Source organism: Pelecanus crispus, chromosome 11, assembly GCF_030463565.1.
Source record: "Pelecanus crispus isolate bPelCri1 chromosome 11, bPelCri1.pri, whole genome shotgun sequence".
NCBI classification, from domain to species: domain Eukaryota; kingdom Metazoa; phylum Chordata; class Aves; order Pelecaniformes; family Pelecanidae; genus Pelecanus; species Pelecanus crispus.
Genome location: NC_134653.1, coordinates 27,433,861 through 27,452,416, shown reverse-complemented (window position 1 = coordinate 27,452,416; position 18,556 = coordinate 27,433,861). Strand labels below are relative to the sequence as shown.

Here is an 18,556-nt window from a genome sequence, read left to right as displayed (position 1 = left end):
GAATAAATTTAATCATTTCATATCACTGTATTCCTACTGGATATATTTCTAGTAAGGAACAAATTTGTGTAAATGACAAAAAAAACCAACCCAAGAAGCCATTTTTCAATTATTTTACTTCACACAGTTTTGAATCCTATTATTTAAAAGTTGGTTACAGGAAATTAAAATGACAACATTAAAATAACAACTTGCAATCCACAGTAAAGCTGTCATCCAACAGTACCTTTTAATTTGTTATGTAACATTTAATTTTAATGAGATGGTCTCTCTTACTCTTTGATTATATTGGGTATAAAATAAGGCTGGACTGCTTCGGTGAGCTTGTCTGCATACATTTCATATCTACCAGTCATCTGGAAAAGAAAAATCAAAGCTTCATTTCTTTTAGTGAGCTAAGATAGTCCTTCAGAAGAAGATACTTTTATCCACCATTTTTTTTTTTAAAGACATATTATTTACTTGCCCCAAACAATAAAATTATACTTCACTCAAAATGAAAGACCTCCAGTGCCTTAGCACAAACTAAATATACTTCTATAAAAGAACTCACATTGTGTTGCCTAAAACTATACTTCTACACAAAAAAGTGCAGAAGTGCATTTCCACTCTAAAAAGTAAAACTTTAAAACGAACACCTTCCTGCTTTGCAGCTCTCCTTCATTGGCAGCCATGTTTGCTGACTAATTACTTAAGGCTATTTTGGTTATCCTGGATAGCTGAAAGTTGAATCAGAAAGGTGGACTTTCTTTCTTATGCATCAGCAATATTCTCTTTTAAGTTATGTCAACAAAGTCAAAGGAGTGTCTCTGTAATTATGTCTTCATATTATGACCTTGACAACTGATGAACCCTGCTGCCTGAATGAAACACATTCAGTTTGTGTATGTGCCACTGGCAGTATTTGGGTTGCTCTTACTTTATCCATTAATACAAAATATTATCATTGCTTTGGGTGATACAGTAAGCTAGGAGCCTGAACTATAGCACTTTATGTAGTGCACTATCCTCTTCTGAAGTGCAGAGTCTACAACATTGGCTCTGAGAGGGGCGAACTACTTCCTTCTTGCCAGAGTGTAATGAGGACAATTTGTTTAACTATTCTGGTGCTGTAAGTTTAGCAAAGACATTCTACTTAATGTCCCTTTCAGGCATCATTGAATGCAAATTTCAGATACCAGAGGAGGTTAAATAGTTTCGTACTTGCTATCAAGGGTTTTCTGCAGTGGACAAACGATGACTTCAAACTTCCTCATTCCTCTCGTATCAAGAACTACCTCTGTCTTGGCCACAAATAAGAGGAAAAGGGAACAGATCCCCATCATATAAACAAAAGCCACAGCTGTGCCTTATGTGCCCAAAGACCAACAATAGCAATCCACACCATCAACATTAAACTAAGGTGCTGAAAGCACAAGACTTGGAGACAACAAAAAATAAGCAATTGTATACAAAACAGCTAAAGGTTAGTGTTTTGCTTTTACTGTTTGTTTTTCCTAATCAATACAATTGCTTTTGTTCAGATACCCCTACTGAGCTGTTACAAGCAATGCTCTGTGTGCTTACTGACACACTAAATCTCTACTCTGCAATAAGGGCCTCAGATTTTGGTGGCAAAGCAAAACTAAATGCCTGCCTGACTTAAAAAACCTGTGAATCTCTCAGCACAATTTAATTCCACTATGTCAACAACTGTATACCTACCACACAGATCTGTAAAATAACAAATGCAATTCTGTCCAGAAGATGACCTGAAATTACTTTTTGTCTTTAGTCCCTATATATGGATTGGCAGCATCACCAAAGAAGTTCAGCTCTTGCTAAGAAGTGACAATGTTTTATTAAAAAGTTTATTCAGCATTTCAAATCCACAGAAAATTTGTATTTTTACATCAAATTGAAATCAAAACACATTATATACTGCAATGCACAAGGTGGTTCCAAATAAACCAGCTCTATAAAATAAATGTCTGCGTGCAGTAACATTATGTGCAAAAATCGACATTCCTTGCAAATGATTACTGATTTTAAATACTAGACTATCACTGAAGAACCTACATATATTGTGATAGTTGCTAGGCAGGAGTTCTGGTCTTTGTTAGGATTCAAATCATGCTGATCTTAAGAGTGGATACAAAAAATTCTAGTCTCTAGCAGTACTGAGGATGAGAACCTGTCTCCACAGACGCAAAATGCTTTGTTCATCAACAAAGCCTATTTAAGAAGTTATCATCTCTCTTCTGCTTTTGCTTGCCTTCTTTGTGTTCCAACAGAGTATTTGTGGGGCCTGCCGTAAACTTGATCCAATTAAAAGAAGAAACTAGACCATGGTTGGTTTATTTGTTTAAAAAAAAAAAAATATCTGGTCACTCCACTAAACCAGTACACGATATAGCACCCCACATAGCTTGTACTGGCGCAACTGAAGAGTTGGCAAACTGCAGCGCTGAGGTGGCAATTTCTTAAACCAGCACTGCTGCTGGACAAATTAAATCAAACTACACCCTCAGGACAGATGATCCAAGTTAGCTTTATCTCAGAATGAAAAAAAAAAAAAAAAAAAAGTAATAAATAAGTTTGCTAAAGCCATGTGGAGAGGCTTGCAGTCATCTTAATCTGGTTTATATTAATTCAAAAGTGTGTTAGGATGCTTCAGAGGTGAATGTACACAGTTCTTTCTCTGTGGCTTCAACATGTCCACAAATTCAGGGAGTTAACACTGCAAGAGGTTTTCACACAGGAAGTTCTCAGAAGCTTAAAGATTCTTGTGTTTTTGGGTTTTCACTAAATTTCACCAAAACTGACAAGTAAGGCTTATAAGAATATAAAGAGCTACCATATTAAGTCAGATCAAAGGCCCATCTCAGCTCAGTGGCACGTGTCTATGTACCTTGCATAAGGAAACCGCACACATTTCCCCTAGCGGTCCTCTGAGCTCCTGGCAAGCCACATTTACAGACCAAAGGCTAAGGTTTTCATTTAAAAGCTATTGGCCTACTTTCCCTGAATTTGGCTATTCCTTTTCTGAATCCATTTATGCTTTTGGCCTCCAGAACATCCTGTTAAATTAGTCCAACAGTTTAAGCTTTGGACTATTAGGAAAAAAAAAAAAAAGCCTGCCTTTTAACTATTGTAAAATTGTATGATCATTATCAAAGCTTGTTTGTTCTAATATCCTATCTAAGTTTGGTTCTTTATAAGCAGGCTTACCTTAAAATTCCATTTGTCACTGACTTGCCTGCAAAGATTTAGATCCATCTCTACCACCAGAAGTCCATCCTGAGTGCGAGAGAGTCCTGGGGTCCGACTGCCATCTGGTGCAGCTACATAACTTGAGCCATAAAAATGGCCCAAGTCATGGTGTGCTTAAATAAATTTTTAAAAAGCATGTAACACCATCGGCAAATCAGCATACAACTTAACATGCAGTGTCCCATAAAACCTGGCTCAATTTCTTGTGGGTTGCTCGCTCACTGTGCTTTAAGCAAGATAATCCTGAAGAGTCACAGCACGATCTTAAGGTAACTGTAGTTTTGACCAGTAGTTACTTTCATGCATGGTACAGCTCTCACATATATCGAATTAACAGGAAAAAACTCACTGCATTGCCTTTTAAATAATGCATTATTACGCTTTCCCATTATTAAGTCCCTGAACTAAAGACTTTGCTTTCATCATTATTTAGAATTTAAATGAATTCTAATTGTCAAATCATACATTTCCAAAACAGCTGACAGAGATGCACCCATTCAATTTTCAATACAAAGTCAGAAGGGAAAACACTGGGATTTGATGCATGGGGGGAAAAAGAAAAAAAAAAAAAAATCTTACTTCATATTGCAGAACTCTGACTTGTGCCAAAAATCAGCCACATCTGTTGTACTACTAACCAATGGATACCACTGACCTTTTTGATGCAGCTGCTACAAACACTTAGCTCCAGAACTAGCTAAAAAAAAGGCTCAGGCCTACTCCAGATTAAGCCAGAAGCTGTCATGGTTGTCACAGGACAAATTATAGTGTTTCAACATACAAGTGAAGTACATACAAGCAAATGTCATGCTCTTCTTTGAGAATGCTCTTCTTTGAGCATTCTCTTCTTTAACTTCCAGCAAATCTGTGAAACAGGGCAAAATGGCTTGGCCAGAGATTCAGGCTGGGCTATTACTGTTAATAGTCTTAAAACTACAATGTCATGCATGCACTGACAACACAGGCTAACTTGTGGGATTTCTGTCTTCCAGTCCTATAATACTGCATTGACTCCAAAGCTCTTAGTCCTCTGAAAGTATACAGAAACTTTAGGTATGAACTTCTGGTGACCACATATTGTGGTACCACAACCTTTAATAGGAAGTGCTGCTCTTCTCCAGCTTACAAAACAGCAGTCGTAAGTAAGGCAGTCACTAGCTACCATAGCTGTCATGGGATAGACACTTGCAGGAGAGCTATCATTTCTTCAGACTTTCTGGTTAACAATTATTAGCAACCACTGAATGTGATTTCTGAACATACCTTTTCCACCATCTCCAGAAGTAAAGGCATTTTTGTAGTATTCCTGTGAAATAAGAGGAATCTGTAGGTGGCAGTATAATTCCATTTAATTCAAGAAATCCTTGCTAGTCTACCATATTTAGTATGGAAGTTTATATAAATCTATTAAGATTTTTTCTGGCATGCTATCAGCACTGTCTAAAGGGAGTCATCAGAAGGGCCTGGTTTCTATGATGGATAGGCTAGAAAACAAGATCATTTTGTATCACTGCCTGCTGTTCATATACTTTGGGGAACATGTCTTGTACCAGTTTCGCAAGCCTAAAGAGGCGGCAAAGAGGAGACATTTAACCAAAAGCATCTTTGCGGATCACAAAAGAAAGCAAATGTATTCACATAATGACAAGAACAAGTCTGGATTTTTGCAGGGAACCTTATAAAAGAACACATGTAGGGTATTTGGACTAATCTGAAAGTAAGAATGACCTATTGTGTGCAATATTAATTTTCATTATAGAATTTCAGTGTCCAGAAAGAGGTATCTGTACAAATCTGTACAACAGCAACCAGTTGCGTACCACTGACTTGAGGATATATTTCGTTTTCAGTCATTTTGGCTAAAAGAATACTGATTTCACCATAGCAAATAGGAGAATTAGCAAAAGGGTGGGTGCCTATTACAAAGAGAGCAATTCAAGAACAGGAAGCAGCTGCAACAAGAAGTAGGCTGCCAGCAACAAGGCAGCTCTCAATCTCTTTATCACTGTCCATCTTCAAATCATTATTATAAACACTAATACAGTAGTTATACAGTAGAGGAATCGATGCATTCTAGTGCTAGTCAGTTCATTATCTTGAATTAACTCATGCTGCAATACCTAAATTATGAAATGAAATAACAAAGTGAAGATACATACCGTTCCTACCCTGTTGATGGGACATGTAAAGCAGTGATTCGCGATGGCAGCATTTCTTGCTTCAATTGGCCACAGTGACTCGCTGCAATACACAAAAGAGGAGGCAGGTATTCACTACTTATCTACTTCAGAGCTAAATTTAGATTGTAACTGTCTCGCACTGTACATTTTCTGTCAAAGAAGCCAAAGTTAGCTGCTAAGACTGATCTTGCTCTTACAATCAAAATCTCCCCACAGATACAGCCAAGCACTATGATTATTTTCTGCTCAAATATAGGTATAAACAATTCTATCTGATAACCTCATAAATACAGCTTTGTCATGGCAAAAAAAAGAAAAAAAATTAACACATCTCAAGATTTTCAAAGCAATTAAAGTGTATAATGTTTTACTCCCCAAGTTATGCAAAGGATTTACACATGTGCTTTCACATTCCATTAACTTTCACTATACAAAGCATCATTCTGCAGCAAAGCTGTAAGAGATTCATACAAGTTGCCTCCTTTTTCCCCAAAATGGTCCAGGAGAGGCTTTTGCAGCAGTGAATGAAAAAAAGCCATTAATTATGGGAATAGTGAAAAAAAGAAAGGAAAAGAAAAATCCATTTCCACCAAAATTTCCTACTTCTGTTATTTCAACCACAGTTTTCATAGCACTTTCCAGTAAGTCATTTTCCCATGGTGGGGTGATGAAAAAGAAAGCATGTTTAACAAAAGCATCCTGATAACTTCCCAGTAATTATGTATTAAACCAGCCACCAAATTTACATAAAACCAAGAACTGAGAAAGGAGAAATAAAAAATTCCTTCTCTTTTATAAGCCTCTACCTCTTTTCCAAAGGAGATTTCAATTCCGACTGATGTTTAAAATTGGAATAGTCTTCTTTTTATTAAATAGTTTGATACATATAGTTATAATACATAATAGTTAATAGGAGGTCTGGAAGTACTCAGAGCTCCAAAACAAAGGTGATGTAATTTGTACACTCCTGTGACAGCACGTACCTGCCAGCTTCTGAGTATCAAGACAAGGTTGCAAGCATCTGACTCATTAATCTCCCAGTCAGACTTGAGAATCTTAAGAGATGGACATTGGACTGATTGAAAGGACTTGGTTTATTGCCTTTTTTCTCAATTGCTTTGAGTCTGGCAGCCAGCTCTTCTAAGAAAAAGGGATTTTATTGAAAAGCTCCAGCAAATTACAATTTCACAGAAGAAGAGACACAGAGAAAAAAGGCTATAGCCAAGAAGCAACCTCAGAGACAGTTTTTACATGGGCCTCAAGAGTCCTCTTCCTGCAATAAAAATTATATGCTTAAAACCAATCAAGTGAAAGCCCATAATTAGGAGAGCCTGAAGCACCCAGAGTACCAATGAAATGCTGTATGACAACAGGGTAATTTCTGTTTGCTCTCCTGTTAATGGGCTGTAAGTGGACAAACATCACAAATATTATTCTACTAGTGACATAAATGCCCCAAAAGCATTGTGTATTCATTCAACTCTTTTCAAAGGACATCTTCCAACATTACTCAACCTAAATTACCTTTTATACCAAAAACTATTAAAGGCAGTTTGAATGACAGAATACTGCATCTAACCTACCATTCAACTCTCCAGGTTTGTAAATACATGGTTCTCTGCATCTGAACTGGCTGTGGGTATGAAAATTTTATGCCTAATGTGTTTTTCACCATTTCTACCCTATTATGAACACTCAATGTCCTCAGAATTTTCTAGCTTGTCAGCAACAAAAATTGGATTCATATTCTTGGACCTTGTTACAGAGACAGAAAAGCTCCAACTTTATATTAAACAGGTAAAGAGAGGGGATTGGGTGAATCCTGAAGAAATGAAAAATGCTAAAAAAGATATTCCTCTTATATTTGTAACACTTCTATCAGCTTGTATACCCAGTTAGCAAGTCTATATTGCCTGAACATGTCATACATTAATGTTTACAAAACTAACACTGGAAAAATCTCTTCCTCTAGGTTTAAAGAAATAAAAATGAAAGTATTCTGCAATTAGTGCACGCATACAAGCCCAGCTGAAGGGAGAGAGAAGAGAAATGAGACAGAACTTTTAGTATTATAAGAGATCAGTATGTCTTCCTTTTTTTGTTTGCTACTGGAAATTATACTTTTATTACAATATTATCAGTAACAATGAAATATGCTCCTCTTAGCTTCCTAAAACTTATCTTTGGAGCTGGAAACTCAAAGACAGTTCAGCTAGCCCAAAATATGTTTTTTTAACTCACAAAGGAAATGTTTTTGTTCCAAACAACTCTGCAAAGCCACACTCCCCCCAGCTCCCCATACAAAGCTAACCACTTATGCTGAAAAGGATTAAAAATATTAATATTTATAATTAAGCATAAACTACCATCACTTCCTCAGTCATATGTATGTAAACATTATACAATACTAAATTACTTTCCAGAGCCTAGTTATCAGGAAAAAAAAAAAAAAAAATAGAAAAAGCACAGTAGTTCTATTATGTGTTAAGCTGATGTGTAGACACATTCTGGAATCCCACACCTCAATTTACAAATAGTCTAATTTGGAATTTGAAAGTATTGAGCAGTATGGCAAAGAACAGAATACAATGACAATGAAAGGAAGGCATGGTGATTTTGTTAAGACAAGTGGTACAAAGAACCCCAAAACCATTTCTACCAGGTTTCTACCAAAACCAAGGCTCCCCACCAGCCCCAAAGAAATGCTGTTATTTTGCATGACATTATAGTATCCAAAGCAATACACAGCCTGTGTCAGACACTGCTTTGGAAGCACAGCACATTCAAAGGTTATTACATTGAAATGTGACTGATGTTGATAATGTAAAGGCAAAGAATATTCAAGATCTAATCCACAAATTAATCATTATGGGCTAGCTAAGAAGTGTATTTTCTTAGCTCACTGAGCTGGTTTTCTTTTTTCTTTTAGGAAGTCAAGTCAGTAGGGTGCAATTACTGTCAATCTGCAGAAGATTAATCTCAAGGGAAACAATTTACACTGGTTCAGTCTGGTTCAAGAGGCCTGATAATCACAAAATTGCCAACAGTTAAAGAAAAAAAAAAGTTTCTGAGAAAAGGGTTTGAAAACTGCAATTTGATACCATACTTACTGGCTCCTAGGTGGACAATGCAAGCTGGCAAGCTAAGCCTGAATATAAATTACTACTGCCTATCATAAAGCAAAAATATTACATAGATAATCTAAATAAACTCTCATTAGTTTTCAGAACACCAGCTGGATGCTGGTTAACTCTGTCTCAGAGACAAAATACCTGCAAATGTACCACTGAAGTTCTGGAACAGAATTAGTGACTATGAGCAGACTTGTAGCCCAAAACTCCAGACGGAGAAGAATGCAGATTCCTTTGTGAAGGCAAGACAAGGAGGTGATACCTCAGGGTCCAAGACCTCAGCAAGCTGTCCCTGAGGCCCCAGTGAGGGGCTCGGAGGTTCAGTTAACCCAGCGTGCAATGGCCTAAATCAGTTTATATTTTACCTGAGCGATCCAATAGTGGCTGAAGGGTTAAAGATGATCTCTGCTCCATTCATACTAAACATGAGCCAGTTCAGAGGGTGATGGCGCCCATAGCAGATATTCACAGCAATTGTTCCAAACTGTGTCTGAAACACTGGGTGTCCTGTATTTCCTTCCATATAGTAAGTAGACTACAAACAAACAAAAAACAACAAATGCAGACTTCTTGAAAAAGCGAAAAGAAACACCTTCAACATTGCTTTGACACTTCCCAATTTCTTATTACCAGCTTCAAGTCATTAGACCATGAGCGAGGACACCACCTTTCATTTAGATAGCTGCACTGTAATGGGTATATAGCAAAAAGTGGCTCTCTTAGGCTGCTGAGATCAAATTCAAGCCCCTTTCTGTTTCCTTCACTCATACTACACCTAAGCACTGTCTGACTTTGACATGAAACACTTCTATTAAAGCTAGAAACTGCTACAGAAGCTTAAGAGAGATCCACAAATTGCCAAACTTTAGCCCTCTTAGTACTTTTACCACATAAGAAAATTTTCATAAGTCATCATGATCCTTTGATTCTGATGAAAGAGAGAGATGATGAATACTATTCAAAGAACATAGAATTCCTTTACCTTCACCTGTTACGTAATGACACACAGTAATTTTATGAATGCTATAAGGCAATGTCAGTGTATAGCTAAGATTGGTAATTTAAGTTTCCTATATGCCTATTGCTCTAAACAAACAGAAGGCTTGGAACTACCACCAGGAAAATCACAGGATAAATCTAGAGAACACTCCTTAAAGAAACTGGAGCCAACTGTTGGCTTAAAAGATACCATTTACCATATGCTGCGAACTTTCATCCTACCATATCAAACATTTCTAAACAATTAGAAATGCACTGGTTCCTGTAAAAGGCACAAGTGAAGGACAGGGCATTGTTAACAGCTATCAAGAGAGACAAACATTAACAGAGATATTCTAAATGAAATATACAGAAATGGTTCTTCCCAGATACAAGAAAAGGGTACGTGTGGGGTCACTGACAGTTGCCTGCTTAGTGCTCAGCAGTAGTCAAAAACCCAAGAAAATCTCAGACATCAACAGGAAGGGTATTGAAACGTAACAAAAAACATCGGTTTGTAAGAATTCTGTGTGCCCATAGCTTGAGTACTCTGGGCAATTCCAGTGTCTGCATCTCAATAAGGATATGCTAGAGATGGAATAAGCAAAGGCAACTGAAATAATGAAGGAGATGGGGTAGCTCCCTTGTAAGGAGCAACTAAAAAGGCTCTTCAATCTGCAGACAGAAGGCTGAGGGCAATATTATGAATGAGATTTACAAAATCACAAAGGCAGTGGATAAGATGAATACAGAAATCCCAAAGCAACAGCAGTAGTGGGTATTGACTGAAATGACACTCTGGTGCCTGTTTTCAACCGAAGTAACATTTTTCATGCAGCAGGCAGTGCACTTCTGAAATTTCCTTCTTTGTGGACGCAGGTATTATCACCAAGTTCAGAAGGGATTAGACAAAGTCATTGATAAAAGAACCACAGATAAGAAATGAAACAGACAAGAACATGCCACCCAACATCCCTAATACAATGACCATGGATCCCAAGGGAGTACAAAAGTTGCAGAGCAGCCAGACTTATTACCAATAGTACCTTTCTGTGATGATCTCAGACACAGAAAAGCAAGATACATAATCCACCAGTCTGACCCAATGGGGTGTGCCTCTTATCACATAAGAAAGGTGTGTTGTAAAACAATTCTCTTTTTATTGAAACTATCTGTCCATTGTAACAACCACTGCCATTGGTCTTGAAGGAAGCAGAACCACATCAGACCTAAAGCAAGCACAGTTACAGCTGGGGAGCAAACTAGGGCCTCATTTAAGTGTAGGAGAATGGCATGATAAATACAGGGGAATCATCTTCTGAAACAAAGAAGGACTAAAGGTTCACTATGCCCAATAAGTGTGACATCTCATTTTTCTTATTTATTATCAGGTCTCATGAATTTACACAGTCTCTTGGGCACTGATTTTATCTCCTTTCATGTCTGTAGAGACCACACCACGTGGTGGGCACTCACACAATCCTTTTTCAAAACAATTCTGCTGATTGAATATATTTCCATTTTTTCTTCTATTCTCAGTTTTCTTTTATTACAAGAGGAAAAGAAAAACAAAAATGCTGTTGCTTCAGGGGATTCATCAGTTCTTATTTCTTTATTCCTAACCAGAGGTCACAATCATCTCCACAGCAACAAACTGTGATGTCTCAAGGATTGATTTTTGTTTATTTATATGCCCTCCCACACATGGCTGAATAGGTTACAGACCAATCTCTTTCCCTTTTCCATTTAGTTCTCACCAATTCAACAAGGATGATTTTAACAAGGCTCCTTTTCCTATCTGCTCTACAGAAACAATCCACAAAAAATAATTTCAAATTCAACCCTTCCTTGGGGGTTTACTTTGTTAATAAAGAAAACAACATTGAAATAACAGAGATGAGAATAATCCTTCCCTGTAGTCTTGATGGTTTCTGAAGTTCCTCTATCAGAATCACTCAGCTCAGAAGAATGGACTTAACACTTTGCTAAGAAAACTAGCTAAAAAGACAGCACTGTTTTGGGTAAACACTACCTGCTTCTATAATGAGGTAGATACAACAAGAGATGTCAAATCATTACAGTATACCTGCAAGATATAAATGGATAGTTTTGTGGGAATTCTGGCATTTAGGATTGTAAGAACTAAGTCCTTTTAGGAATTATGCAAAACTCTTACTGAAGCTCTATTTATACTTCACATGGAAAAATAAAAATATTTTCCTTTTTTAGATGCCTTTCATTACAGTTTCACAGCTGGAAACAAGAAGATTCTTGGAATCTGTTGATGGTCCACAAAACAGTATCTGGAAAATTGCAAGACATCATATTTTAGTACAAGCAACAGGAATTTACTTTTTGTTTGATGACACAAGGAACAAATCAAGAATGTGGAAAGTAACCAAAATTCATTTTATTAGTGCTTGCATTTTATATGGGTTTGTTAGTTACTGTTTTGCTAGCTAAAAGACAGATCAGATAAAATAATATTAAATATGAAAATAATTGTTAAAGATAGAAGTCAACACTGGTGACAGGCCTGTGCCAGAAATCCATTGTGTAGAAACCTATTAACACCCTCCTCTGAAGAAACACAAACCAGTCTGATCAGGTCTGGGAGCCCAGGTCAAAACTTCCTGAGGTCTTTGAACAAAGTTTCAAGACACAAAAAAACTTTTAAAATTAATAAAAAAGCAGTTTGGATTCTGAAGCCACAGTTTAGTGACTGGAACATTCAGACAGGGAACAAAAGCAACAGAAGGTATTTAGCCCCAGTGTTCAGAAGAAAAGCCTCTGTTAATTACTCACTTTAGCTGTCAAGGAGAGATTTAGTTAGGTAAAACAATGTATTTTTAGACTTTGGTTAATTTTTAATCCTGATCTTTCTGCTTGTGATAATTCTATGGATGGGTAAACACATTTCAGATCTACCAGTTTTGTTCTGACATTGCCTTTACTACCAGTTCAGCTTCTGAAGCTGATCCTGGAGGATGGCCTAAAAACTGCTGGGGGCTTCAGTGGAAGTAGCATGATTAGTAAACAGAAGATGCCTTCAGCTATTCAGTCAGAAGCATAATGAATTAAGGGATTGTGCTCAAAGAAACATAACCAAAAGAACTGTCATTTCCAAGACAACTTCACAGAGAAACAGAGATCAAGACCATAAATAATGCTCACACCTGAACCATGAAACAATTGCCTTCCAAATTAAAATAAGTTCAACATGCACACATGCAAAAACTTTCTGAGCCAATCACGCACAACTAATGTAACAAAGCTGTGAGTTACCAAATTTTGTTTTAAAGATCCCCAATACTTTTGTAGTTTCCATCAGGCCAAGGAAGAGAACATGACAAAGACTCAGTGTTATTTGTCCTTTAAAGTCATCACTCTCTATTCTTGGTAAATTAACTTACTATAATTTCACCTGAGAAAAACTGATTTGACACTTAACGAACCACATTTGCTAGAAATACATTACATTTCCTGCCAATGTGACTCTGATACAACACATGCTGACATGAACAAGAGCTGCAAAGTAAGATTAGCTTGATAATCACAATAATGCACCTCACCTCATTGAAATCTCCAACCCTCGGAATGTGATTTTTCCTACTTTTGCCAAGGACAGCTCCAGAATTAGAAATGACCACTGCAGCATTCCACAGAGTTCCCCCATGTATTTCATCTCGCTCCAGGATTGGAGATACCACAACCATATTGTATTTCTTTGCCAGCTAAACAAATGAACACAATTCTTCTATTACACACAAGCCTGCAGTAATTATTTTCATTTTTTGTTCATAAAGAAGGATTAAAAAAAGTTTCCATCTGGTACATGACTCTGACTGTTACCAAGGGCTAATGCTTAACCCACATTGGCACGTCCACATCGCCACAGTTTCTTCATCAAAGAGGGATACATCACGGAGCTTTCCACCTGAATCCCTCAACTAGAAATGCAACAGGAAAAAAAGCATCCTAACAGCAATTGTCAAACTACAAAGCTGACCTCTATCTATTCACAGGTATAAGAGGAGATTGATCCCATCCCATTCTTTCATTCCGGTATACCACGAGTGATATACCGGAATGAAAGACACCATGGCTAGCTGAAAACAGTTATTAAAAAAAAAAAAATAAATAAAAAGGATGGGAAAAAAAAGGAAATGTAAAATAGCATTAACCATGTTAACTATCAGTGTTAAATAACATAGGTGTAGGTGAGAAATATAGCAGCTTCTGACTGTCAGTTTACTAGCACATTGTCTTTTCCTTCAAATCACTTCTCTTTCTCTTATTTCTCTAAACTTCCATAGTGAGAAGCAACATACACTTGCCCTGTATCAGACTAAAGATATTATGATGTCTACAAAAGCTTAATAGGTCAGTGCATATCTGTACAAATTTGACATCGAAACAGTCTTTTGTTGTTTCAATCACCTATAAAAGAAAATAATTTAAATTTCTTATTAAAAAAAAAAGTCAGAGAACAAAAATAAACTCTGCAACCCTTGCAATCAACAGCCTCTGGAAAAATAAGAGCCAGACAGTAACAAATCTCCTTGGGTCGATAAAAAGACCCCTACATTTGTGTCATTTCACAGGGAGATGCAAAAGATGTGCGTGAAAGTGTTCCCTGCTCAGAAAAGGCTAGCTATTCTTCTCCTCACACATTCCTACAAGCATTGTTTAATGCTCAACTGTTCTATGCAAGAAACACCTTTTAAATGGAAATTTAAAAGATATGCAAAGTAGTTTAAAAAATATTGAGCATAGTTGTTGTTGTTGTCCATTGCTACTTCACTCACTAACGTAATATTTGTCAAGCAAGGTGAAAATTTATTTTTGATTATTTCAGTTTTCTCAGTGGTACAAGACCAGTACATAAAGAAGAATTCAATGCTAATCAGTTATAATTATGGGTTGGGGCTGGAGGCTGGATGTGGGGGTTTTTTTGTTTGGTTGTTTTTTTACCTCTTGACAGAATTTTGTTGTTGGCCCATCCTCTGCTGACTCAGCAAATTCAGTCCAAGGAAGCTTCTCTCTTGTACAAAAAGCAAAGGGCATGGCTGGAAAACACCAATGCAAGACAAAATTTACAAGAATATTCATGTCACTCAAGAAATACACACCATTTGCATGAATACAGATAACAAATTAAACAACTTAAGAATGATTCAACTGTTTTCCTTGTTTAAAGGCAAAAGCTATTTAAAAATATTTTTAGCAAGAGCAAGGAGTTTTGGGCCCACACAGAGCAAAGCAGAAGAGAAAGAATATACTTAGGGAAGTCTTACCAGAGGTAAAACTACAAAATACACCCCAGTCACTAGTGTACACTTTCTGTGAATAACTTGCTTTTACAACTTGGGCCTTCATTTTGGTTTTTGCCTCTATTAAGCCTCAAAGACTCCATTTTAATTAAAATCAGATTTTTAAAATTTTAGTATCTGTCTATAAAAAATCCAAAGCTTTAGAAGAAAAAAATGAGGAAAGGATCACAAAGCATGACATGAAGAAGGAGCACACCTACAAATACCACTGTTGCAGCATACACCAGTCTTCAATATAACAGACTTCATATACATCTTCCATACAGTTCTGCTAAACTAAGACTCTTTGTTTTCTCCTTTAGAAAACAAATCAGTGAAGTCAACTGCTGTATCTTGGAAGATCTCTGCTGTCTACTTACAAGACATACTTCTAGTACAGGACACCTGTTAAAATAGAAGGAACTCGACCTCTGACAACCCAGAAGGAATCACAGAAAATACTCACTCCAAGCCTCCTGGAAACAAACTATGTTGACGCCACATACTGCAGCTACTTCCACAATCTCCTCAATTCGTCTGTGCAGTGCAGCCACCTGATTGCAAGAAGTGTCATGCTATGAAAAGAGCTGTATGTTCTAACTCCCTTATATATTAACAGCCTGGTTTTACAAGCTTTGTTCATATTATTTTGTTCTATACTTAGTCCCATTGCTTTCAGGGGGAATAACTCAAGAAGTTATCATTCCTGAGCACTGATAATAGAAAGAGTTAGATACAGATTTTTAAAAGCATTTAGATGCTGAAAATAGAGAAAGCAATCCACTGGTATTCTAATTCCATGGTTACAACATTTAAATATATGGCAACTCATTGCTGACTGACTTGCAAACAGCTAAAAAATCTTAACAGAATCAGCAGAAATTACAATTTTGCTGCTCCTCATAAACAATCTACAGAACTATGTTAAGTAAATGTGAATTCAAAGTCAAGTACTCAGAATCTTAAAATATGAGGTAAGGACAGTCCATTTCCTTGGTTATCTCCAAATCCTGCTCACACATGTAGATCTTGGACACTCTCTAGAAGTTATTAACTCCAAACCATGTTCTAAATCCCTCTGTCCAAAGACCTAAGTAGGTTATTACCAAGAAAAAAAACACCAAAGCATTTATTAATTAGTCAAAAAGCATTGTTTCAAACGACTTTTTTCTTGAGTATTCTACTTAAAGCATAGGTGTAGCACTTCGCATTGATACTTTCAGGTGTCAATAAAAAAAAAAGACGCAAGACAAGTCAGCAGTGACCTACGAACTCAACAACTGTACACTGATTTACAGAAATAGTTAACTAGTTATTTATAAGGTAAAAGCATTAATATAACTGTTAGTCTTTTTAACAGATGCTACAAAGAATCCACAAACTTGATCCATATACTGAATTAATTACTTGCATCTGTGACAGGTAATCTTTCCAAAAGAAATTACCTCAGAAATGTTCTGTCCTGTCACTGTACAAAACTACTACTTCAGGAGATTTTATAAATGTGGCATTTCCTTTCACTTTTTTAAAGCCACTTTTAGGAGGCTGTTTCTAGATACATCACCTCAGTGCTTTTGTGTCCAAGATGTTAGGAGATGATGGTCACCTTGTAATAAGATTTGGTTTACTGCTGTATAAAGAATAATGAACACAGCTTTATTAATCTATGTTTACTCTAATGGATTTTCCTATAATGGAACATTTCTCAATTAAAACAAGAATTGCACCTGTGGTTTCCATGGGTTGCTATCTCTTTTGATTTCGGGTAAATGATTTTCTGCTTCATTTTAGAGGCAAAGGATTTTCATGTACAAAATCAGTGACTAAATATTTAGCTTTAGAAAAACTGCAAACAGGTTGGGCAATTCACTAGGTAAACACAACACGAGATATTTCTGAGAAACAATAGAACTGAACGTGTCATTCAAATTTCTTACAGTTAGCTCTATTAGGATAGTGATGGGTCCTATATTGCGGGACAATCAGCAGACATTTCATGATGGAGTTTCTAACATCAACAACCGAAGCATGTTATTTCTCAACCTGGTAGAAGAGGAGTTACACAGAAATGGCCCAGATCCCAGTTTGTGTACCTGGACTGCCACAGCTGTTTCTGTGGGAAGTGGAATTTTATTTTGTACCAGTCCTACTCGAACAATACGTGGCCGTCTCAATTGCTCTGGAGCAGCTTCAAATCCATAGCCCTGTAGTTCAAAATCTCTTTCCTGAGCTGCTGATAGAGCAGCAGCTGGCAAATCAAGTTTTCTGGATTGAACAAGAAACAAAGACATTTCAAGATGAGATGTTCTCCTTTTCTGCTCTGAACGCAACTGATCAAAAGGTTCACAAATGCTGTCTACTCCTACAGAGCCACCCAAGCTCCCATGGCCCTATACGCAACTATCAGACAAGGGAACGGTCAGGCACTAGCCAGGTCACATGCAAATCTCACTGCTCTCCTCTGTGGCAGCAAACTCCCAGTGTCCTCCTCTACAGTTGTGATTTCCAAACACTACTACCTTGCTACAGAAATCAAGCAGCGCATACGTACAAACTCTGACCTGCCACCCTCAGATTATAAACATTTTCTTTCCAACATATCTGTCCTCGTGTTAGATCCCCACTTTTCCAGCTCCCTCACCCTGAAGATACGACCTCCCCAGATCCCCCTCAAAGCTATCGCCCTCAGGTCTTTCATTCCAGCTACCTTCTCATAGAACCTCTCTACCGCCCTGCTTCAAAACTTGGATTACCTCCAAACTCCCCCGGTTACCTCACCACAGCCTAACCTCACCGCAGTACCACAGGCACCGCAGGACCTACCCTTCTTTTTCCTTTCAGCCCAGCCCTGTGTCCTGCGCACCCGTCCTCAAACTGGCTCCTTCCCCCTCACTCCCAGGCTGGGCGTCCATTCCGGAGACCGAGGGGGAGGAGGGAGTCGGGGCGGGACACGACCTCCCCCGCGGGGGGAGAAGGCGGCGAGCCCGTCCGAGCAGCGCACCTTGCCTCGCCCCCGTAGAGGATCCGCTTCACCTCGGCGAGGTCCTCGGGCGGGATGTACTGCTCCAAGCATGACTCCAGCGACTCCAGGCCTTCCGCCATGGCGCGGCGCGGGACGGGACGGGACGGGACGGGACGGGACGGGACGGGACGGGACGAGGCGCGCCAGACCGTTAGGCGCGCGCTGACCGTTGAGCACGCGCGCGCCTCCGCGAACTTCTCCCCCGGGCGGCGCCCGCCGGGCCACGCCCCTTTCGCCTCAGAGGGGTTTTGGCGGGCGCGGCTCAACCCCGGAGTCGCGAAGGCTCTCCGTCATGGCGGCCGGGGCGCGGAGAGGATGGCGCAGGTGGCAGCAGTAGGGCCGGTCCCCTTTAGTTGTGTCAGGGCGGGTTGGGATGCGCGCCCGGTGCTTTGGTGGCTAACCCTGAGATAGCCCAAAAGGTTAAAGAGGCCTGGATGTGGCCGTTCCTGGCCACTTCCCACTTCTGGACCAACTCCTCAGCCTTAGAAATAACTCATCTAAAAGCAGAACACCTTTAGGAGCTTTTTCTAATGATACCATTCAACAAAAATGCTTAGAAATAGGAAAGAAGTGATAAAATTGCAATGGTTTTCACAGATAGCGTTTTAGTTGCAATAAGACTTTGAACAGGAGCCAGTAATAAAAAATAATTTTGTCTTCAACATGGCTTTGAGGCCCAGT

At 38.3% G+C, this 18,556-nt stretch overlaps 1 protein-coding gene across 1 annotated transcript; it reads right to left on the bottom strand.

Annotated features, from left to right (window-relative positions):
* Positions 1-272: 272 nt before the first annotated feature.
* UPB1 (beta-ureidopropionase 1) lies at positions 273-17,955 on the bottom strand. Its single transcript, XM_009492855.2, has 10 exons — positions 17,855-17,955; positions 16,947-17,118; positions 15,320-15,407; positions 14,516-14,610; positions 13,114-13,275; positions 8,929-9,098; positions 5,412-5,493; positions 4,516-4,558; positions 3,211-3,365; positions 273-356 (listed from the first exon to the last, which is right to left on the bottom strand). The coding sequence occupies exons 1-10, from the start codon at positions 17,953-17,955 to the stop codon at positions 273-275; spliced, it is 1,152 nt and encodes a 383-aa protein (XP_009491130.1).
* Positions 17,956-18,556: the final 601 nt, after the last annotated feature.

What these genes read in the sequence shown, in the direction of transcription:
- UPB1 (XM_009492855.2), bottom strand. Translation starts at nt 17,955, where the DNA reads ATGGCGGAAGGCCTGGAGTCGCTGGAGTCATGCTTGGAGCAGTACATC. An exon ending in GGGTTGGAGATTTCAATGAG is followed by an intron (nt 9,099 to 13,113) that starts GTGAGGTGCATT and finishes GTTTGTTTGTAG; the next exon opens with TCTACTTACTATATGGAAGG. An exon ending in GCCACTATTGGATCGCTCAG is followed by an intron (nt 5,494 to 8,928) that starts GTAAAATATAAA and finishes TGTGTATTGCAG; the next exon opens with CGAGTCACTGTGGCCAATTG.